This window comes from Oncorhynchus masou, chromosome 1 (assembly GCF_036934945.1).
Source record: "Oncorhynchus masou masou isolate Uvic2021 chromosome 1, UVic_Omas_1.1, whole genome shotgun sequence".
NCBI classification, from domain to species: domain Eukaryota; kingdom Metazoa; phylum Chordata; class Actinopteri; order Salmoniformes; family Salmonidae; genus Oncorhynchus; species Oncorhynchus masou.
Genome location: NC_088212.1, coordinates 58,944,893 through 58,968,383, shown reverse-complemented (window position 1 = coordinate 58,968,383; position 23,491 = coordinate 58,944,893). Strand labels below are relative to the sequence as shown.

General features: G+C 45.7%; 1 protein-coding gene across 2 annotated transcripts in view; it reads right to left on the bottom strand.

The window, feature by feature from the left end:
• Positions 1-1,361: 1,361 nt before the first annotated feature.
• Positions 1,362-23,491, bottom strand: part of LOC135547287 (coiled-coil domain-containing protein 102A-like) — a 61,469-nt gene continuing 39,339 nt past the window's right edge. The window contains exons 7-9 of one of the 2 annotated variants that reach the window (XM_064976129.1): positions 14,675-14,845; positions 13,095-13,198; positions 1,362-2,795 (exon numbers count right to left, since the gene is read on the bottom strand). In XM_064976129.1, the coding sequence (XP_064832201.1) occupies positions 2,666-2,795; positions 13,095-13,198; positions 14,675-14,845 (405 nt within the window). In that variant the 3' untranslated portion in view covers positions 1,362-2,665. The other variant, XM_064976136.1, reaches the window with a different exon arrangement.

Below are 23,491 nucleotides of genomic sequence, written 5' to 3'. Positions count from 1 at the left end.
TTGCTTTCCTGACTGACTGCGTGTATTGGTTCCTGACTTCCCTGAACAGTTGCATATCGCGGGGACTATTCGATGCTATTGCAGTCCACCACAGGATGTTTTTGTGCTGGTCGAGGGCAGTCAGGTCTGGAGTGAACCAAGGGCTATATCTGTTCTTAGTTCTGCATTTTTTGAACGGAGCATGCTTATCTAAAATGGTGAGGAAGTTACATTTAAAGAATTACCAGGCATCCTCAACTGATGGGATGAGGTCAATATCCTTCCAGGATACCCGGGCCAGGTTGATTAGAAAGGCCTGCTCACAGAAGTGTTTTAGGGAGCGTTTGACAGTGATGAGGGGTGGTCGTTTGACTGCGGGTCCGTAGCGGATACAGGCAATGAGGCAGTGATCGCTGAGATCCTGGTTGAAGACAGCGGAGGTGTATTTGGAGAGCCAGTTGGTCAGGATGACGTCTATGAGGGTGCCCTTGTTTACAGATTTAGGGTTGTACCTGGTGGGTTCCTTGATGATTTGTGTGAGATTGAGGGCATCTAGCTTAGATTGTAGGACTGCCGGGGTGTTAAGCATATCCCAGTTTAGGTCACCTAACAGAACAAACTCTGAAGCTAGATGGGGGGCAATCAATACACAAATGGTGTCCAGGGCACAGCTGGGAGCTGAGGGGGGTCGGTAGCAGGCGGCAACAGTGAGAGACTTATTTCTGGAGAGAGTAATTTTTTTAATTAGTAGTTCGAACTGTTTGGGTATGGAACTGGAAAGTATGACATTACTTTGCAGGCTATCTCTGCATTAGACTGCAACTCCTCCCCCTTTGGTAGTTCTATCTTGACAGAAAATGTTATAGTTGGGTATGGAAATCTCTAAATTTTTGGTGGCCTTCCTGAGCCAGGATTCAGACACGGCAAGGACATCAGGGTTAGCAGAGTGTGCTAAAGCAGTGAGTAAAACAAACTTAGGGAGGAGGCTCCTGATGTTGACATGCATGAAACCAAGGCTTTTTCGATCACAGAAGTCAACAAATGAGGGTGCCTGAGGACATGCAGGGCCTGGGTTTAATGGAACTACGGGAAACGCCCCTGCAGTAGGCTGGCCCACACCGCGTCTGTTGACCAGATTCCCACTGAATAAACACAAGGACAGTAAACAACACCCCCCCTCCACGCACGTTGAGTTCATGACGGCTCTGATGTTCAAATGACCCTCTGTCAAGATATTATGCAGTCTTACACGTACACACACACACACGCACACACACACACACACACACACACACACACACACACACACACACACACACACACACACACACACACACACACATCTGAGACAATGCTCATGAAGAGAGACAAACAACGCAAGGTTTATACGTACACAACATTTATAGAGCTAAATACAAAAAAACACTGTGGTTCACAGTACAGATCAATTATCAAAAACATCAACATAAATAATTTGCATGACCGTTACAAATAACTTGGTCCCCGCAGTAGCAGATGAGTAAGTGGGAGTGATAGCCGATGTCTTATTGCTTCCAGAATGAACTGAACAGAAAGGCCTGCACACTGAATACGCGCCCAGTTACCACATCATTGACAACGTTTCGATCCACAAGGGTCTTGGCCTGACGAAGATCCTTCCGGATCAAAACCTTGCAGTGTGCAGGCCCTTTTCTGTTGTTTTCTATAATATACTTAATCAGCCCGGCACCTACGCATTTTTAAGGATGTGTGTGTTGACCACAAACTTCTCTTTCAGAATGAACAACCCACTATGTCGAGAAGTTAATACTGTAGGTCTAACGGACCCGTCCTCTACACAAGTACCTTGTCCCTTCGTGGTTACGGTAAGGGGACATAGCAGTGAAGGGCCTTCATATCCAGTCCCAGTCTCTCCCAAGAACACTGGAAGGATTTAGCTGTCTGAGGCTGAGCCCAAAACACTGATGAAGTAATGACGACCCCAGGTGCCAGGCGCCGAACACACACCCATAGCACAGTGACCCGAGGGCCAAACGCCCTACCTGTACTGAACTGTATGTACAGCTAACGACACAAATCCAAACGCATTACATAACATTACCAGAACACTGCTGGAACGTCACAGCTAGGTCACCGCCCCTTTCTTGAGTGTTTTTTACATTTTTATACATCAGGACGGATACTGTACAACATTCGCTGGGTGAAGGACCTCGGGACGCAAAGACAAAGGGACGGAAGGGTGAAAGAGGAGGCGTGAGCAATCGCCTGAGTAGTGCGATTGAGAGAGCGTTTCTCAACACCGCGGGTGTTGAAGATATGGGAGCGATGGTAATGGCGGTTGAGGTGTAGGGAGCTCGAGGACTGTAGGCTCAGGCCGTGGTGGCTTGTAACTGCAGTGCACTGTGGGTTGTACTGGAGTGTGGTAGTGTAGTGTACTGTCAGTCATTGTGTAGCGAGGGCTCCCTCTGGGCCCCTGCTGGTAGCGCTGTAGTTCACAGGTACAGGGGGTGACAGGTGTCCATGGCAACCCTGTGCCAGTGTTTGTCTCTACCAGGATGAGCCAGGTCAATGGAGATGAGTAGGCGTCAAGATCACAGACGTCCAACTATCAGTCTGTCTGTCTACGGGACTCACACGGTGGGAAATGAAGAGGCCCTAAGTCAGAGTCCGTGTGTCCTTCCTTTGTTCATGGGATCTGGATCTGTAGCTCCTCCTCCTCTTCGTCTGGGTCGCTGGGCGGTCCGTCTGGGTTCTCCGGGCTGAACCGAGCTGACCTCATCTTCCCAAACAGGCCCGGGCTCTTCTGCCGCCGCAGTCTAGAACAGAGGAACACAGAGGAGAGGAAGAGTGAGTGGACATGAGTGAGAAGGCTACTTCAGGTTTTGATCTCGATTTTTCACAACTGGCACTTAAAGGCCCTGTGCTGTCAAAATTCAGTTTTTCCTGAAAATTCTGATTATTCCCTCAACAACTAAGGTATAGCTCTTGCAGAAAATCGCTGTGGAGTTCTTAGCAGTGGACGAGTAAACAAAGGCATATTTCAGGACTGCGTCGGCTAAACGCACATTGCATAATTCACCATTGCCTAAAAACCCAGGGCAACGGAGCTGCTTCTGTTGCCAGGTAACACTCAGTTAGCCAGCAATGACCAGTTACTGAGCCACGGCTGCCATACTGGTGATCATATCACCTGGACAACAGTGAAATACTAATATCGTCTCTACAGAGGTAGCGCGGGGGGAGAGGAAGAGACAGGGTGGGAGAGAGAGAGAAGGAGAGAGAGAAGGAGAGAGAGAGAGAGAGAGGGAGAGAGAGAAGAGAGAGAGAATGAGAGAGAGAGAAGGAGAGAGAGAAGGAGAGAGAGAAGGAGAGAGAGAGAGAGAGAGAGAGAGGAGAGAGAGAAGGAGAGAGGAGAGAGAAGGAGAGAGAGAGAAGAAGAGAGAGAGAGAAAGAAAGAAAGAAAGAAAGAAAGAAAGAAAGAAAGAAAGAAAGAAAGAAAGAAAAAAGAGAAAGGAGGGTCTTCTCTCTACAACCCAGGTACATTTTTTGAAATTCAGCAGAAGGTTCCCATCGGACCGAGCTCTAATGAATCCCTCTGCGGCTCAGAGAAAAGCTTACATTATTTATCAGCCAGCCGTTTGCCGAATTGATCATCATTTTGAGATGATTCATCGTCTTAACTTGGGCCTAAAATCATACCTGCGTGTTTGCAGTCAGCTCAGTCTGCGCCATAATGACAAAGACAAACAGGTACAAGAGAAAAGCAGACCCAGTTAATTCCTTAAAGCAACAAACACTCTATTTGCTGTCTGTTTTGCTCTCTCTTTACCTTCTCCCGCTCCCTCCTTCTCTCTCTTTTACTTTCTCCAACTCCTTCCTTCCTCTGTGTCACAGCAGGCTCCGTCGATCTGCTGTCACGCTTTATTAGGACACTACAGCTTAACCGTCAGGAAACTTGTGTTTCAGACAATGCCTGTCGTCGGAGTCTGGCCTGGGTAAACGGACCGGCTGTCCAGGTAAAAAGAGGATTTATTAGCGATGAGAGGAGAAGCCCAGCCAAGCCCCCAGACCAGACCAGCGCCCGGGCCGTGCAGTTACACTGCTGAACAACTAGAGTTTCTAGACAGTAGCACTTACGAACCTACGGTAGCTAACAACCCTGGGCCAGCCACCACTGTCTGCCTGGGACTGACTGACAGTCACTGACTGAGTCACTGACAGACTCAAAATCAAATCAAATTGTATTGTATTGGTCACATACACATGGTTAGCAGATGTTAATGCGAGTGTAGTGAAATACTTGTGCTTCTAGTTCTGACCGTGCAGTAATATCTAACAAATAATCTAACAATTTCACAACAACTACCTTTTACACATAAGTGTAAAGGAATGTACATATGTACATATAAATATATGGATGAGCGATGGCTGAATGGCATAGGCAAGATGCAGTAGATGGTATAGAGTACAGTATATACATATGAGATTAGTAATGTAGGGTACAAAATATATATATAAAGTGGCATTGTTTAAAGTGACTAGTGATACATTTATTACATCCAATTTTTAATTATTAAAGTGGCTAGAGATTTGAGTCAGTATGTTGGCAGCAGCCACTAGTGATGGCTGTTTAACAGTCTGATGGCCTTGAGATAGAAGCTGTTTTTCAGTCTCTCGGTCCCAGCTTTGATGCACCTGTACTGACCTCGCCTTCTGGATGATAGCTGGGTGAACAGGCAGTGGCTCGGATGGTTGATGTCCTTGATTATCTTTTTGGCCTTCCTGTGTCATCGGGTGGTGTAGGTTTCCTGGAGGGCTGGTAGTTTGCCCCAGGTGATGCGTTGTGCAAACCGGGATACCCTCTGGAGAGCCTTGCGGGTTGTGGGTGGAGCAGTTTCCGTACCAGGCGGTGATACAGCTCGACAGGATGTTCTTGATTGTGCATCTGTAAAAGTTTGTGAGTGTTTTCTATGACAAGCCACATTTCTTCAGCCTCCTGAGGTTGAAGAGGCGCTGTTGCACCTTCTTCTCCACGCTATCTGTGTGGGGGGACCATTTCAGTTGTCTGTGATGTGTACGCCGAGGAACCTTCTCCACTACTGTCTTGTTGATGTGGATAGGGGGGTGCTCCCTCTGCTGTTTCCTGAAGTCCACGATCATCTCCTTTGTTTTGTTGACGTTGAGCGTGAAGTTATTTTCCTGACACCACACTCCGAGGGCCCTCACCTCCTCCCTGTAGGCCTTGTTGTTGTTGTTGGTAATCAAGCCTACCACTGTTATGGTAGACTTACAGACGACAGTGGTAGGCTTGATTACCAACAACAACAAGAAGGCCTACAGGGAGGAGGTGAGGGCCCTCGGAGTGTGGTGTCAGGAAAATAACTTCACGCTCAACGTCAACAAAACAAAGGAGATGATCGTGGACTTCAGGAAACAGCAGAGGGAGCACATGACTGACTTGGAGGTGTGCATGGCCACGCAGTCATGGGTGAACAGGGAGTGCAGGAGAGGGCTGAGAACGCACCCTTGTGGGGCCCCAGTGTTGAGGATCAGCAGGGTGGAAATGTTGTTTCCTACCCTTACCACCTGGGAGTGGCCTGTCAGAAAGTCCAGGACCCAGTTGCACAGGACGGGGTTGAGACCCATGGTGTTAAATGCTGAGCTGTAATCGATGAACAGCATTCTTACATAGGTATTCCTCTTGTCCAGATGGGTTAGGGCAGTGTGCAGTTTGATTGTGATTAAGTCGCCGGTGGACCTATTGGGGAGGTAAGTAAATTGGAGTGGGTCTAGTGTGTCAGGTAGGGTGGAGGTGATATGATCCTTGACTAGTCTCTCAAAGCACTTCATGATGATGGAAGTGAGTGTTATGGGGTGATAGTTGTTTGGCTCAGTTACCTTAGCTTACTTGAGAACAAGAACAATGGTGGCCCTCTTGAAGCATAGGGATTGATTGAAAATAGGGATTGATTGAATATGTCCGTAAACATACCAGCCAGCTGGTCTGCGCATGCTCCGAGGACACGGCTAGGGATGCCGTCTGGACTGGCAGCCTTGCCTGGGTTAAATTGTTTAAATGTTTTACTCACGTTGGCTGCGGTGAAGTAGAACCAACAGGTTTTGGTGAGCAAAGAAGTTGTTTAGTTTGTCTGGGAGCAAGACATCGGTGTCCGCGACAGGGCTGGTTTTCTTTATGTAATCCGTGATTGACTGTAGACCCTGACACATACATATTGTGTCTAAGCTGTTGAATTGCGACTCCACTTTGTCTCTATACTTATAATCAGCTTGTTTTATTGCCTTGCGGAGGGAATAGCTACACTGTTTGTATTCAGTCATGTTTCCGGTCGCCTTGCCATGATAAAAGCAGTGGTTCGTGCTTTCAGTTTTGTGCGAATGCTGCCATCAATCCACGGTTTCTGATTGGGGAAGGTTTAAATAGTCACCGTGGGTACAACATCACCGATGCACTTGCTAATAAACTTGCTAACACCCCCCTTTTCAAATTATTATTATGGGTAATATCTTTAGACATGTGGCTCATTCACATGGTACTGTAAAGCAGACTAGTATTTTAGGATATAAGATGGTTATTGTGGTTATCACTAAGTAATGCTCAATGTCAGCGGCATAGTTGCAGTCACCAACGCTCTGGAAAACATGAAAACAGCCTAACCAGCTCTGCTAGGGCGAGTAACATGGTCAGAGTGAGGTGTTCTCTCATTTGTGTCTGGATGAAGCTAACCGGTTAGCTTGTGTGCCGTTGTGTCGGTCAGAACGCTCGGATCAACCACCTACTCCTCGGCCTGAGCGTCCAGTGTGCCATCTGAACGTTCCGAGAGGGAAGCGCTCTGAATTTACAAACGGACAATCTGGCAACACTCTGAATTTACGAACGCCCAGAGCGGACTCGGGCACTCCGGATTGAATTTACGAACACACCTGAAGTGTCTAGCTAGTAATTTGTTATGCTAACAAGCTAACACGAGGTTGCATAGCAACCGCATCAACTTCCGGTAGACAGGTGTAGCGCTAGTATGCTCAACTGAAAGGATACCGTTTGTTTACAGTATACTAAAATCAACTAATAGTATATAGTATGTAGTATATTTTCATTAAGTATGTAGTATACAGTATGTTAATATGGGTATTCGAACACAGCTCTAGTGATGATACAGGCAGTATCAATAGACATGTATTATCATCTAGTGATGATACATGTCAAATGTTCCGTGTATGTTTTGTGATTTCAGGTGAGCAAAGATGGCCTTAAGTGCATGAAAGTGTTACTACACATGTTAAGTGAATGTATAAACAAGTAAAGGTATCAGAGAGATAAGTGATGCTTGTTTTAAAGTTCTCCAGGCACAGAGAAACACACCTACTGTGTTAGTAACCGAGTGCCTAGCTAGCCAACTGGCAAGGTGGTGCGTCGTAGTGAGATATGAAATTAGCCACCTGTAACCTCGAGAATAGAATAGTCCATAGTTTCACCTATTTACTGTTTTATAATGTGAACATGTGTTTTCTACACGTTTATGTCCTATAAGAGAATGAGATTGGACATATTTGTGATACAGAGACTATTGACCATCGAAAGAAGACCTAGAGATGATAAAGGCAGCATGTCTGACGTGCTGTCTTGTGATTTAAAAAAAGAAAATGAAATGTTCTCAACTTCTACATGCTAGAAGGTCGGTGACATTATTCAAGTGTGCAACAATACCAGCAATAGAGGGGTGAGTGTGTTCAGTGAGTGTTCAGCGTGTGTTTAGTGAGTGTTCAGTGTGAGTTCAGCGTGTGTTCAGTGTGTGTTTAGTGAACGTTCAGGGTGTGTTCAGTCTGAGTGTTCAGCATTTGTTCAATGTGTTCAGTGTTTGTTCAATGTGAGTGTTTAGTGTGTGTTCAGTGTGTGTTTACTGTGGGTTTAGTGAGCATTCACTCTGTGTTCAGTGTTTGTTCAGTGTGTACAATGTGAGTTCCGTGTGTGTTTAGTGTGTGTGTGTTCATTGAGTATTCAGCGTGCATTCATTGAGTGTTCAGTGTGTGTTCAGTGTAAGTTCAGTGTGTGTTCAGTGTGTGTTTAGTGAGTGTTATGTGTGTGTTCAGTGTAAGATCAGTGTGTGTTCAGTGTAAGATCAGTGTGTATTCAGTGAGTGTTTAGTATGAGTTCTGTGTGTGTTCAGTGTGAGTGTTCAGTGTTTGTTCAGCGTATTCAGTGTGAGTGTTGAGTGGTTAGTGTGTGTTCAGAGTGTGTTTAGTGTGTGTTTAGTGTGTGTTTAGTGAGGTTTCAATGTGTTCAGTTTGAGTGTTCAGTGTGAGTTCAGTGAGTGTTCAGTGAGTGTTCAGTGTGAGTGATCAGTGTGTATTCAATATGTGTTTAATGTGTGTTCAGTGAGCATTCAGTGTGTGTTCAGTGTGAGTTCTCTGTGTGTTCATTGTGAGAGTTCAGTGTGTTCCGTGTGTGTTTAGTGTGTTCAGAGTGTGTTCAGTGTGTGTTTAGTGTGTTCAGAGTGTGTTTAGTGTGTGTTTAGTGAGCTTTGAGTGTTTGTTCAGTTTGAGCGTTCAGTGTTTATTCAGTGTGTTCAATATGAGTTAGGTGAGTGTTGAGCTGTGCCCCATGCAGCATCCCTTTTGGGAGACAAAGTGACACGAACGTGACACGGTGGCTCTGCGGGGCCACCTCTGATCCCTCACCCGCAGGCTTCAGTGCCTCACTCTACACATCAAAAGACCCAACACAGCCTCACATAATGAATCCACTCCCTCTTCAACTATGGAGGACCCCGGTCTGAGCTGCAGCTCAAGCAGCAAAGCAAACATGCGCGAGTTGAACTATTTCTAGAAATGTCCAGGATAGATGGGCGGGCCTGTGCGAAGTGGACCTGCAGTAGTGTGCGCTGCCGTGTGTATTGTGATGACGCACGGCTAGAATGGCTCCAGGGTGAACTGAGCCTCAGTTTAGAAAGAGAAAGAACACAGCCTCCCACACAGCCAGAGATCACTCTCCGTCAAATTCGGTTATTCACCCAGGTAGAGAGAGAGTCAGCCTCGACGGTATGTTCGCTACAGGGGAAAACTACTGCAGAATATACTATGTTATTGCCAAGAAGCTGTATCTGTGTTAGTGCTGCCTCCCCATTTACTGCTCTCTGTTCTCATCCTCTGTGGTGTCATGCTAGCCTGGTTCCAGGTCTGTTTGTGCTGTCCTGTCAATGTCTGTGGTCATTGACCATATACAGGAGTTAGGAAGACAACGCCAACAGATGTGGAATCAGGCTAGTATGATGGTGCCAGAGGCCTGGGTGGACCCTCTCTGTTCCCCGTGCCACGTTACTCTACTGGGGGACTCACTGACAGGAACAGAGATCCTTTTAATGGCGCTAAATTACACATAATAGTGTTTTGACCACAGTCACCCACTAAACGACTAAAAGCTTTTCCATTGCCCAAACACTTAGCAAGGCCATGTTAAGATGTGAGACAGTACATCTGGGGGGGAAGAGAGAGAGAGAGAGAGAGAGAGAGAGAGAGATTTGTGACCTGTTTCCACAAGGGCAACCAGTGAACAACATTGTTAATACAACCCATATTTATGTTTATTTATTTTCTCTTTTGTACTTAAACTATTTGTACATTGTTAGAACACTGCATATAGACATAATATGACATTTGATGTCTGTGAGTGTAATGTTTATTGTACATTTTTATTGTTTATCTCACTTTTGTTTATTATCTACTTCACTTGCTTTGGCAATGTTAACATGTGTTTCCCATGCCAATTAAGCCCTTGAATTGAATTTAATTGAGAGGGGTATGGTGGGGGGATAGAGAAACGATACCAACTGGGCAAAATGAAATGTGATTTGTAAAAAAGTCGTCAACGTAAGGGAATTTCGTCTTTTTTTCACACAACTTTGAACTTAAATCCAATGGCTTGAAACGTTTTGTTGATTTTACGTTGAATTCACTGTAGCTGGCAACTCAACCGAAATAAAATCAAAACTAGACAATTAAATTATGTCTGTGCCCAGTGGGTAGTCTATATTTTCATGCTGCTACTATAATTAATTGATCAAACTCGGGCCCAATTTCTTTCCACAACATTTCCGACAACAAAACCTCCGCAACAAACGCACTAATGCAAATCAATCTAATCTATAAAAGCCAACAGCCTTGCGAAACTGGCTAATTTGTTATTTCTGTCTGTTCACAGCTGGTCCAATATCAAATAGCAATGTGACACACTCCTTGGGAATATACATTATGAAGGCTATATGATAGACTGAAAGGAGAGAGAAATCAAGGTTAGAAAGATCTCAAATAATCTCAATAAAATTCTAAGCCCTTTAAATCTATAGATTAAACCAAACGTTTTTTTCCCCTCCCTCGCTTTCCCTCTCTTTTCTAATCCTCCATCTCTTCTGCGATGTAAAATCTACCTCTCAGATCATGTCAAACCCACTGGCGCGGCTCCTCAGAAAAGACACAAGCTGGGAGGAGAAGAACCTGAAATGGCAGCGCACACAACATCAACATCCGCAGCTTCAAATCTTTGGAGGCTGTGCGTGTTTAGCCTCTCACTGTTCAGCCAGAGTTGTGCTAATAACGCTGTTGCTTCACAACCTGCGTCCCATTTTGAAGTCCGGCTTTGGCCCCCTGATTGAGCTAAACCGACAAGCCTTCTACTGTGATGGGAAATCAATAGAAAAGAACATGCTTCATTTGATCCACTTTCTACCTGCCTTCAGAGTGCCCGGCTATTTAAGAGCGGTCTGAACGTCCTGCCGGTCCACCAGAAATGCCACAACACACAGAAAGATAAACAGCCCTTCTTACCACATGCACATGCATTACCATCACATGCACACATTGTTCCTGAACAGTTTCTTGTGGACCATTAAGCTGTCAGTCTTCAGACCAAAGAGGTATACTACAAAGCAGGAGCAATGAGTTAGCCAGCTAACTTCCATAAACAACCATGAACAACTATGGTTAATCAAGAAAGCTAAACTTAGACATGTGTTTTTGGTTGTTGAGTCAATTGTTGACCATGCCCATTTAAAGCTTATTTTCCAGAAGAAAAAAAAAGTTCTTTCAGAATATTAAGGCAAGTTAGCTGGCTAACTCATTGATTCTGCTTTGTAGAATAGGCCTACACCTCAGCCTTAGTAGTGGCTGGTTGTTTATGCCCAGTGTGACAGATTGGAGTGGCACAGTATCACAAAGCCTCACATGAAATCACTACAACTCCGGATCAGGACCTTTCTGTTTTAACAATGTTCTGACAGCGTCATGGCGACAGCGTTACAATAACACCCCCCCCCCCCCCCATTGTTAGAGACCTTTCTCATGGTGGCTCGTTTTGTCTGTATGTCTGCCTGTATTTCTCTCTGTTGTGTTCATCTCTTATCTCCCTCTCCATGTCTCCCAGGCCATTATAGCCACACGCTTCAGCACCCCGCCGTCTGCATCTCAGCCCTGACCATAGGCCTGTAACAAACCCGGGGGCCAAAGGTCATGTGTGTATGGACTATGTGTGTGTGTGTGTGTGTGTGTGTGTGTGTGTGAGTGGCATTGAGCGTGTGTGCACAGGATTAGATGATCCACAGAGAATTGATTGTTAAATCAATGTGAAGGATGGACTTTTAACAAGCTACAGTAAAACAAGCATGTGGTAAGCTGGGCCCCTAACCACTCCTCTCCCACCACACACACGCATACACGCAAGCACACGCAAACACGCACACGCACACACACACACACACACACACACAGTACTGGCTGTCCCAGAATGCAACAAAGGTTTTCCCGGATCACCTGGCCTGGTCTGCTGCATTGATTTAGACATTAGCTTTATGATCATAGACTGGGCTGGAGCTGGGAGACCACTAGACTATTTATATCTCAGACAGACATGCTGGGATGTGGTGGGAACTATTCCCCTGGTTAAAGGGATAGTGCGACATTTTAGCAATTCCTTTTTCTACTTCCCTAGAGTCAGATGAACTCATGGATACTATTTTATGTCTCCCCGTGCAGTTTGAAGGAAGGTGCAGGTCGTTTCTGGAGCCATTGATAACTAGTGTTGGCGCAATCACTGGAAGCATATAGGAACAGCTAGCATGCTCGTTCATCCGACTCTGGGTGAGGAGAAAAAAGGGCTTTATTGCCAAAAATGTCACACTATCCCTTTAACAAACCAAGGGGTGAGAGAGTGTGAGAGCACGATCAAAGAAAACATGTCATTTGGTTGGAAAAGATGGGAGAGAAAGAAATGACAGAAAGAGAGAGAGGAGTGATAGGATAGTAAAATACTCTTGGGAGAGGTAGCGGACAACCACTAAATCTCAAAATCCATTATCCGTGAATATTACATTTTTTAGAAGCATTAATATTCCCACTTCTATCCAGCTACGACCCGTGCATCAGGGTTAATGTGGTTAGAGCGAGTTCATCCAAGTACAGTACAGTGTTATACTAGGAGCCTGATGGGGCCTGACTCCCTCACTGTTCCAGGTCTGTCAGGGCTCCATGAGGCCGTGTGTGTGTGTGTGTTCCTCAAAGGCGTTTCCATGCCAACACGCCTGTCACTCCTCTGCTAAGCTACAGGGGGCCAGCACCGCTATGCTGTACGCAGGCTCCGTGTTACTACGGTAAACCATGGCTGGGCGGCCCGCGATTGGCTGTCGGTGTGGATGAGCTGGGACGCGGGTGGAATGATAAGGTAGAGCGAGAGAGAGAGAGAGAGAGAGAGAAAGAGAGAGAGCATAGGAGGGTGAGAGAAAGAGAAAGGAAGGAGAAAGAGAGGAGGGGACAGAAAGAATGGCCTAGTGTGAGCAGGGCTGCCTGCCTGACAAACTAAGACACAAGCCTCACAGTGGGCTAATCTCCTCCAGCTAAGATATCTGAGAGAACTAGTTCATAACAGGAGCATGGCAGCCATATAGTACACTGTCTGATTAAACATCATGCACCACCAAAGACCGCTGAGAAGGGTAGGAAACTGGACGTGTGGACGTGTGCTTTTCCTGCACGTCTTGGTGTGTAGGCTACTGTGGGTTTGTTCCCCCTGTGTGTGTGTGTGTGTGTGTGTGTGTGACAATCAGTCGTACCGGGACTGCAGATGTTCCAGTTGAACCTGGAGGTTCTCTGACTGCTCCACCTGCTCATCCAGAGACCGCTGTAGCTTCCTGGTCTGATTATGGGCCTCATCCAGCTGGGAGGGAGGGAGTTGGGGGAGAGGGAGGGAGTGGGGGAGAGCGGGAGGGAGGGATGGAGGAAGAGAGGGAGGGAGGAAGGAGAGGGAGGAGAAAGTGTGAGAGAGAAATCAGTCATTGCAAATCAGTCACACCGGACTACAAATCCCAGAATCAGTATTCTGCATTGAATACTTTGGATCAAAATCCTAAATACCCAACACTGACAGTATGTACTGTATCTACACTGCCCTCTGTAATTGTTGGGGCAGTGAAGCATTTCTTCTTCTTTGGCTCTTGTGGTGGTTCATTTTCTTACTATCAAATGAGGAGAGACAAACTGATTACACAAGTGCGAGTTATACTTCAACTAAATCTTTATTCACTTATTAATAAGGGAGCAGGTCAATACAACACACACATATATAAAGTGAATCGATTGAGTGCTCTACGTTAATGATGGCTGGTCGACGAATCGCCCTCAGATGATTCGTTGAGAGCCCCGAGACAAAGATACAAAGGTATTTTATAGAAACATTAACTCATGCTATGGAATGCGGTCTCTTTAAGTTTTATCACCCAAAAGACATCGTTAATCTTCTGTCAGTGTAATTTGAGTGTCACGCCCTGGCCATAGAGAGGCTTTTATTCTCTATTTTGGTTAGGCCAGGGTGTGACTAGGGTGGGCATTCTATGTTAATTTTCTATGTTTTGTTTTTCTTTGTTGTTTGGCCGGGTGTGGTTGTCAATCAGAGGCAGCTGTCTATCGTTGTCTCTGATTGAGAACCATACTTAGGTAGCCTTTTCCCACCTGAGTTTTGTGGGTAGTTGCTTTCTGTTTTTGTGTCTGCACCAGACAGAACTGTTTCGGTTGTTCTCTTTATTGTTTTGCTATTCAGTGTTCAGTTCAAATAATAAAAGATGAACATGTACCACGCTGCACCTTGGTCCTCACCTTCTTCCACCAACGGCCATTACATTGAGGGTATTTCCAGTCGGGTGAATCGGGTGAACCGCTTCGAAATTACAGCACTTTTTGTACATATTCCCCCAATTTAAGGGGAGCAAAAGTATTGGGACAAATTCACTTATATTTTTATTAAAGTAGCAAAAAGTGAAGTATTTGGTCCCATATTCATAGCACGCACTGCTCGTGTCTCTACAAATGATGTTTGTTTTGGTTGTGTTTTAAATTATTTTGTGCCAATACAAAATGAATGATAAATAATATATTGGTCCCAATACTTTTACCTCCCCTAAAATGGGGGGACTATGTAGAAAGAGTGCTGTAATTTCTAAACGGTTCAACAAATATGGGTGAAAATACACTCAAACTAAAGCTGACAGTCTGACCTTTAACCTCAATGTGATTGTTTGATGTAAACTCCAACGTTTTGAAGTATAGACCCGAAAGAACAGAAAATGCTCCCAATAATTACGCAGGCAACTGTATATGTATCCATGTATAAGTGAATGTGGTGTGTGTTGGTGCCCACCTCGTCCTCTGCCTGACCCAGTTCTTTCTTCAGCTCCTCCACCCTCAGCCTCAGCTTCTTCACCTCTGTCTCGTGCTGCTCCACCCGCCGGTTGGCGTGGGCCAGCTCGGCCATCTTGTCCTGGTACTGCTTCTTCACCTTGGAGTGGATGTGGCGCATGTCTGCCAACTCCTGAGGAGCAGAGGGGTCGGGGTCAGTCTGCTAGTCTGTTAGAGTGGATTTAAAATCGGGCCTCGGGCCAGTTCAGTACCGGCGCTTATATGTCAATTTCAGCTACAAGCATGTCGGATGGGTGTCGGATGAGTGTCGGATGCCGTTGGGTCAAATTAGCGTACATTCCCTAGTAGCAGAGATTCCTTGTGAGTTGAGTGAGTTACTCTGGTCTTTGTTCTGCTAGACATCACCGCTACTGTTTGTTGGAGCATTGAGGATCTGATCAATAATGGAAGCGCTTTGTTAAGAGCACTTTTAACACATTCCCACAATACAGAAGCACAGACTCCCATTGGAAGTAAACATACTATACCAGGAAAAGCATGTGCCGAGCTGAGAGCTTACAAACCATTACCCATACGGCGAGAATAAAGAAAATGAAGAAAACATAAAGAAAACCTTGAACCACTTCAACTGGACTGACCACCTGCACTTGACTCTTCATGCCATAGCACAGATGCAATCACTCACGTGCACACACACACACACACACACACACACACACACACACACACACACACACACACACACACACACACACACACACACACACACACACACACAGTTGAAGTCAGAAGTTTACATAGCCGAATACATTTAAACTCAGTTTTTCACAATTGCTGACATTTAATCTTTATAAAATAATTCCCTGGCTTCGGTCAGTTAGGATCACCACTATATTTAAGAATGTGAAATGTCAGAATAATAGTAGAGAGTATGATTAATTTCAGCTTTTATTTCTTTCATCACATTCCCAGTAGGTCAGAAGTTTACATACACTCAATTAGTATTTGGAGGAATTGCCTTTAAATTGTTTAACTTGGGTCAAACATTTTGGGTAGCCTTCCACAAGCTTCTCACAATAAGTTGGGTAAATTTTGTCCCATTCCTCCAGACAGAGCTGGTGTAACTGAATTGGGTTTGTAGGCCTCCTTGCTCACACACGCTTTTTCAGTTCTGCCCACAAATTTTCTATAGGATTGGGGTCAGGGTTTTGTGATGCCCCCCCAATACCTTGACTTTGTTGTCCTTAAGCCATTTTGGCACAACTTTGGAAGTATGCTTGGGGTCATTGTCCATTTGGAAGACCCATTTGCGACCAATATTTAACTTCCTGACTGATGTCTTGAGATGTTGCTTCAATATATCCACATTATTTTCCTTCCACATGATGCCATCTATTTTGTGAAGTGCACCTGTCCCTCCTGCAGCAAAGCACCCCCACAACCTGGAATTATTACACAGTGAATTATAAGTGAAATAATCGGTCTGTAAACAATTGTTGGAAAAAGTACTTGTGTCATGCACAAAGTAGTCCTAACCGACTTTCCAAAACTATAGTTTTTTAACAAGAAATTTATGGAGTGGTTAAAAAATTTGTTTCAATGACTCTAACCTAATAGTATATAAACTTCCGACTTCAACTGTACATTCATGCTACACATCAAAACGGATGCTACCAGACTCTTATTATGATTAAATACTGGACAGTTTAAACACTTGTTCCCCCAATCCCCGCTTCCCCAAAATATGTAAATATCGGACTATAAATTGTGCCTTCCTGTATTATACTTATGTTAAAATGTCTATTCTATTGAGCCATTTACTTTATGTTTGTATTCTTATCTTTTACTATTTCTTATTGTTGTTGCATTGTTGAAAAGGTACCTGCAAGTAACAACGTGTATCTGCACATCAGACTAATAAAAACTTGAAACTTGAAAAAGAAAAGACAACCACAAAGAAAACCATGTTCACAGATCTCAGATGAGTTGAGCATGTTCCCCATTTCTCTGCTTTGCATTGAGCAGTGCAACCTCGACGTAATCACCACTGTCATCGTTAACATCTATTGAGTTCTCCTGAGGACTCTCCTGTATGATCAGGGCAGAACAGCTTGTACTACTGTTTTATAAGGCCAGAGAAATCAAACAGGAGTGAGGGAGGGGACACAAGAACGTGGGGAAAGCGGGAAGGAGGAAGGGAGGGAGAGAAGTAAGGAGAAAGAATCAGAGGGGAGAGTGAGGGAGTGAAGGAAGGAAGGAAGGAAAGAAGGAAGGAATGAGAGAGAGAGAGAGAGAGAGAGAGAGAGAGAGAGTATTCCCTAGCTGCATATCGAAGTATTCGAGCAGCCCTGGCTAGATGAGCTGTCCCTATTGAAACAGACGAGCCACGGGTATCGATTCAGTGCTCCAGCCCTCCACTTAACAGAAAGGGACAAAACACAACTGAAATAAAACAACATAGGGAGGAAGTTGAAGTTTGCGGTTGAGGTGATAAACTGTGTAAGCAATGCCTCAGTCCGTCACTGGCAGTGTGATATGCCTACTACGTATGCCCAATCAATGTGGGGCCAAGTCAGAAAATAACTTTCCCAAACATATTCTTTCCTACGCCAAGAATCATTGACGCCTTTAAATCAAAATGACAATCCTTCACCGGCACATTCATAAATGTGTTGTTTAAAAAAAAAAGTTAAATGCATCGCATGCATGTGACCAATAAGACCTATAGCATATCATAATGATCATATTAAAAAATTGGTTAGAAAAACTCTGAACGCCGTTACACATGTGACAACAAACATGACAAATGAACTCGAAACGGGGGAATGTTTGGTTGCTCGGGAAGCAAAGGGGAAGTCAGATATGTGGAATACATTTGACTAGTTCAAATAAAATAAAATAAAACTGTATTGGTCACAATGTGAGTGTAGTGAAATGCTGTTGCTTCTGGTTCCAACAGTGCAGTAATATCTAACAAGTAATCTAACAATTCCCCAACAACCACCTAATACACACAAATCTAAAGGGGTGAATGAGAATATGTACATATAAGGACATGGGTGAGCGATGACCGAGCGGCATAGGCAAGGTGCAGTAGATGGGATAAAATACAGTATATACATATGATATGAGTAATGTAAGATATGTAAACATTATTAAAGTGGCATTATTTAAAGTGGCATTGTTTAAAGTGACTAGTGATCCATTTATTAAAGTGTCCAGTGATCGGGTCTCAACGTAGGTAGCCGCCTCTCTGAGTTAGTGATTGCTGTTTAGCAGTTTGATGGCCTTCGAGATAGAAGTTGTGGAAAAATCTGACAGGTGCCTTTTTTGTTGCTAATGCTTGACTAATGCAACCTAGGTCGACCAACAGTCTATCGACTAAACATTAGACCAGTCGACGAAATGGGTTCTGCCCTACTCTCTAACCATACTGTCACAGAAAACTCACATAGGTAGAACCAGAGAAGTGGAAGATGGGAGGAATTGTCCGGGAGGCCATGAACACACAACAGGGGAAATGCATCCATTGCCACTGGTCTCAGCGGGCCGATTGAGCCCTTGATTAAAGGTGAATTATTGATGTGTTTCTGCGGCTTTCGTGTGTTCTGTCAGGCTGGATATGGCTCCCACAGTGACTGCCCTCTGACCGGTACACTATCTCACACACAGAGACACTTTAAATAACACACAGCTCGGTTAGACTGACAGCAGAGAGGCTAAAGTGCTGTGTACAGGAGAAGAGAGAGAAAGGGAGAGAAAGAGAGAAATAGAGTGAGAGAGAGAGAGAGAGAGAGAGAGAGGGAGAGAGGGAGAGGGAGGGAGGGAGAGAGAGAAAGAGAGAGAGAAAGAGAGAGAGAAAGAGAGAGAGAGGGAGAGAGAGAGGGAGAGAGAGAGAGAGAAAGAGAGAGAGAGAGATTAGAGGGAGCACATGGTTCATGAACAATTCAATGTGATAATCAAGTGTCCAGACTGTGTGAAAACACATGCATGATGTGGCTCCCACAACTCCCAGTACTGCCAAGACTAGGACTCGATGAGGGGATACACACACACACACACACACAAGAACACACACACACACAAACTCCTGTAAAAAAAAAACTTGATTCCCCAGACCACCTGGAGAGAAAATGTTCCTTGACTCTTTGTTTCTGGGTCACATCAATTTGAGGCCTGGCCTACTTCTGGAGGCTCGTCTGGGAAGCCCAGTATAACATACAGTTAACCCTGGTGCACGACTACCAATGCATGACTCGAGGATGACTCGCTACTGTCCATCGTATGTTTATTTATGTTTTTTTGCCACTTTTCATTTCTAACACAACCACATCCTTGATTGTTGTTTTTACTGAATGTCGTTGCGTTGACAATCTTGATCATTTTTTTTTTTAGGATGCCAATATTGTTAATCAATCATTCCATTTGCAAAGTGCGTTTTGGCAATACGTACTGTACATTCTTCTCTCGTGCTAATAAAGCAATTTGACAGTGAAATGGATTACTATCGTACAGCACATAGAACAGAACAATCTGTCCCGGAGACCTGGCCCAGAGACCTGGCCCGGAGACCTGGCCCGGAGACTGTGTGTGTGGTGATAGTGGAGGAGCCCACTGTAAAGGGGAAGATGATTTACGATACAATACCAAGGTTTTCAAAAACGTCGAAATGAACAATGTAACCACAAAACCCTGATCCACAAAACTGCCATTTGGTATACTGTAGCGTAAATACTAATAAAACTATCATCCTTGTATCTTTTTATCAAACTAAAAAGGATCAGGCTTGTTCGTAGCAGCGGTGGCACAGTGGCAACATCAGCAGTGCTTTTGAGCAGGAAATCCCCGGTCACGTATGACCTCGTGCAGATAATTGTTTGGTTGATTGATGTGAGATTGTGATAGGGGTTAAGTGGAAAGGGGTCGCAAGGTCTGGATGGATACTATATGCATAGAGACACTCAAGGACAGACCGGGAGAATGCCCTCATCGAGTGCCTAGTTTAGACAAAGGGAGAGAGGGAGGGGGAGACACGGGGGGGGGGGATGAGAGGGAGGAGAGCGGTAAGGGAGGGGCTACGAGCAGGAATAAACAGGGCAGAGGTGAAAACTAAGAACAAAGGGAATTTCCCGGAAGAAAATGTGACACGAAAAAGAGAAAAGGGGGGAGATGATCTAGAAGAAGGCAAAGATGACCGAGAGAAGAAGAAAAGAGAAGAAGAAAGGAGAGTGCACTCAGAAACGCGTGACATCACTGCATCGCATCATCTGACAAAGAACCGCTTCAGAGTTTGGATCTTGGAAGCCAGCGAGACGCCGAGGAGTCAGACAGCATTCTCTACTGCTGGATCGAACGTTTCACTCAGCTGTAATGTGGGTCTGAGTGTCCTCCGTGAAGGGACCGCTTCGATAGAGAGAGGAGGGAGAGTTGCCGTGCTCAGAGCTGAGTCTCCATAAAACACGAGGGAGAGTCTGATGAATGATCTATGATGATGAAGATACTCACTGGAGGTGAGGTGAAAGATGGAGATTTCGCACTCAAACTGATTCACAGACACACTGCTGGGAGTGCGTGTGTGCGCCCACACACGCACACACACTGGAAGAATTCTGTCCAAAAAGCACATCAAATGTAACACACAGATGAAGAGCCATGGAATGACACATGTAGGAAACACCCTTACAGATACACTTTTCACACCAAGGTTGACAGAAACACACACGAGCATTAAGACAACCCGGCCCCATAGCCAATTAGTCATTAAATAAAGAGAGGGAGATTGGTTGGAGGGAGCTAGTTAAAGGAGGGTGTCACTGAAGGCTTGCTGTTAAATGTTTCTCCTTGACTGGCTCCAAGACCCTGAAATCTGCCGTAACATCTGCTGACACTGAAACAAAGACACACACTAGACACAATACACTACACACTCCGGTCAAAGTAACCACACGCACACTGACATTAACACGAAGACAACGACACACAAAATGACCAAGGCATACTGAACAGCCAAACCAGATACAGCCTGCTTCGAATCCAGGCTGTATCACATCCGGACGCGATTGGGAGTTCCACGGGGCGGCGCACAATTGGCCCAGCGTCGTCCGGGTTCGGCCGTGGTTGGCCGTCATTGTAAATAAGAATTTGTTCTTAACTGACTTGCCTAGTCAAATAAAGGTTCAAAAAATATTTTTAAAATTAAAGCCAAGATGGAGAAAGACTAAAAAGCTTTATGCAACACAGACATTATTCACACATGATATCTTCCACCCACACCACCCACTCCACCCACACCACCCACTCCACCCACTCCACCCACTCCGTTTCCCCTCCTCCTCTACCATTAGCATATTTCCATACATGTATATTGAGACCCACACATACTGTGGCCATGCATGCAGCACATGCACACACACAGATGCATATCCAAGACAGAGATACACAGACATGATTGTTCAGGAATCTCGCTTACACACTCCACATTCCCTTACAGGTATTATAAAATGGAATATAGTATTCATTTAGACCCAAACACTGCACGCCCACACACAGACACAGACACACACACACATACCCTGGATAGTAGAATTGGGTTGATTATGAGGCTGCCTGAGGGAACGGAGCCTATTGCTATGCTCCAGCACGATTGGTCAGGATTAGATCAAGTCTATGGAAATGGGAGAGGGGGAGGGAGAGAGAAGATAGTGACAGAGTGATTCATCAATGGGAAACTGGGGGCACTGGGGTGGTAATGGTTCCACAGTAAGCTAACGGCTCCATGAGCCCATCTCTAAGAGCCACATCTCTGAGAGCCACTGAGCCAGGTGTGTGATTCACAGTGGCCCCCTAGAGGTACCAAAGAGCTGCCAGAGGGAGCACCTAACCCCCCCACCCCACCCCCGGTCTACACCGCCGCCAGACAGCCTGCTCACACAGTTCCCCCGGGGTGTGTTCAGCAAGACACAACATTTTGGAACGGTCGACAATGTTTGGCAACTGAACGTGTCCATGGGTACTGTCTATACCTGCCATTCTACAGACGGATCCAACTGGGCTGGTTAAATACGGGCTTAAAGGCTCGCAAGCCTCAACCAGTCTGCCCTGGACCATACCGACCACAGTCTAAAATTCAGTTTGCAGGCTGCAATATCCATAATTACATATCTGTAATATTTTCAAAGCAAACACTTCGTCATAATATAGCTAAAGCTCTCCCTCTGCCTAGGATGTAGAGACTCCCTATAGGCGATAATAAACACACACACACACACACACACACACACACACACACACATCTCCAAGCAGACCTGGCCCCGACCGGGGTTGCCCCTGTGTAGGATAGCAGTGCCCAACTGCAGTAGTTGACGGAGCAGGTGCATGGCCTTGGGCTCACCAACTGCAACTGCTGGAGTTCATCTCCCCACGCACCTGGCAACGGAGCAAACTCATTACCCTGGCCACGCCCTGGCCCTACGACACCTGCCCCCTGCCACCCGCTCCTTGGCCTACCCTCACCTTTCTCTTCGGCTTCTCTCTTCAATACTGGTGCTCTTGCTCGCCATCCTCAAAGCGAGTGTTTAACTTCTCTACAAATGCCACTGCTCTGCTCTGTTCTCTTCCACATCCATACCACTACGACTGCCCCAAACTCATTACCCTGCCCCAAACCCATACCTTTTTCCTCTAACCTTCCTTACACCTCTCCTTTCCCTCTAGTCCTGTTCCCCTCCCCCCTTTCTCATAAAGATATTTTGCTGACCCTCACCCCGCTCTCCTCATAGCCGAGAATAAATGTCAGGTTGAAAAGCCGCTCCTTGGAGAGAGAGAGAGGGAAGGGAGCTGGGTCTGTCCTGTCAGAGCACACATCAGGGCAGATTTTCACCTTTCTCTCTCTTTTGCTCTCTCTCTCCCTCTCTGTCACACACACACACAGACACGTTTATCTCAGTCCTCCAGCCTGAAAAGCATGTTCCCTCAAATTACCTCAGTTTCTGCATGGTATCAGTAAAAGCCTTCCTCTCTGTCCCCCCCCTCCCCTCCTACAATCTCCTGTACCTGCTCTCTGTCCCTTGTCGGACTCTGTGCCACTCCAGCCCTCTCTCTCAGTCTTAATGACATCTCTGGGCTGCCTGCGAACTGCTGCATTAGCGACCAGGCTCATAAATAAGCCACTCATGCAAGCAGTAATGGAGTCTTTTACACTGAGCACAAGCCACATGGCCTACCTGCAACGAACAGGCCTGTTTAGGCTGAATGGACTTCAGGGGAAGAGCTGCGTCCCACTGACTGACGTCCACTGGGTCTACTCTGACACACGGGAGACGGTTACGTCCTGTGCGCGGTGGCACGGTTCCTTCCCCTCCGTCACATAGCGCGCGACAGCACGTTCAACATTCAGACGTCCTTGTCATGCAAGGCTGTGCACGCTGCGGATGAACAAAGCGCATTCATGGCGTATCAGAGGGAGGGGGAGAGAGAAGAATGGGGGGAGGGGGAGGCGGCGAGAGCGACGGGGATATGAAAGAGGAGACGCCCTCACGGAAGGCACAGCAGGTCCAAATGGAGAAGTACTGAGACAGGAGACCCTGAATCTGAGGAACATCAAATCAAGTAATTTCACACTAATTAACCCCAGATGTTATTACCAGACGCCAGGAGAGCTCATTTACATACACACGCACATGCGCGCAGAGAAGGACAACAAAACAATGAACGTGGATACAGGTACACACACACACAAACGCAAACACTGCCACAAACGCAATGTAAGTGTATCACCCTCAATGAAATGCACACATTGCAAACCCATGCAACAGATGTT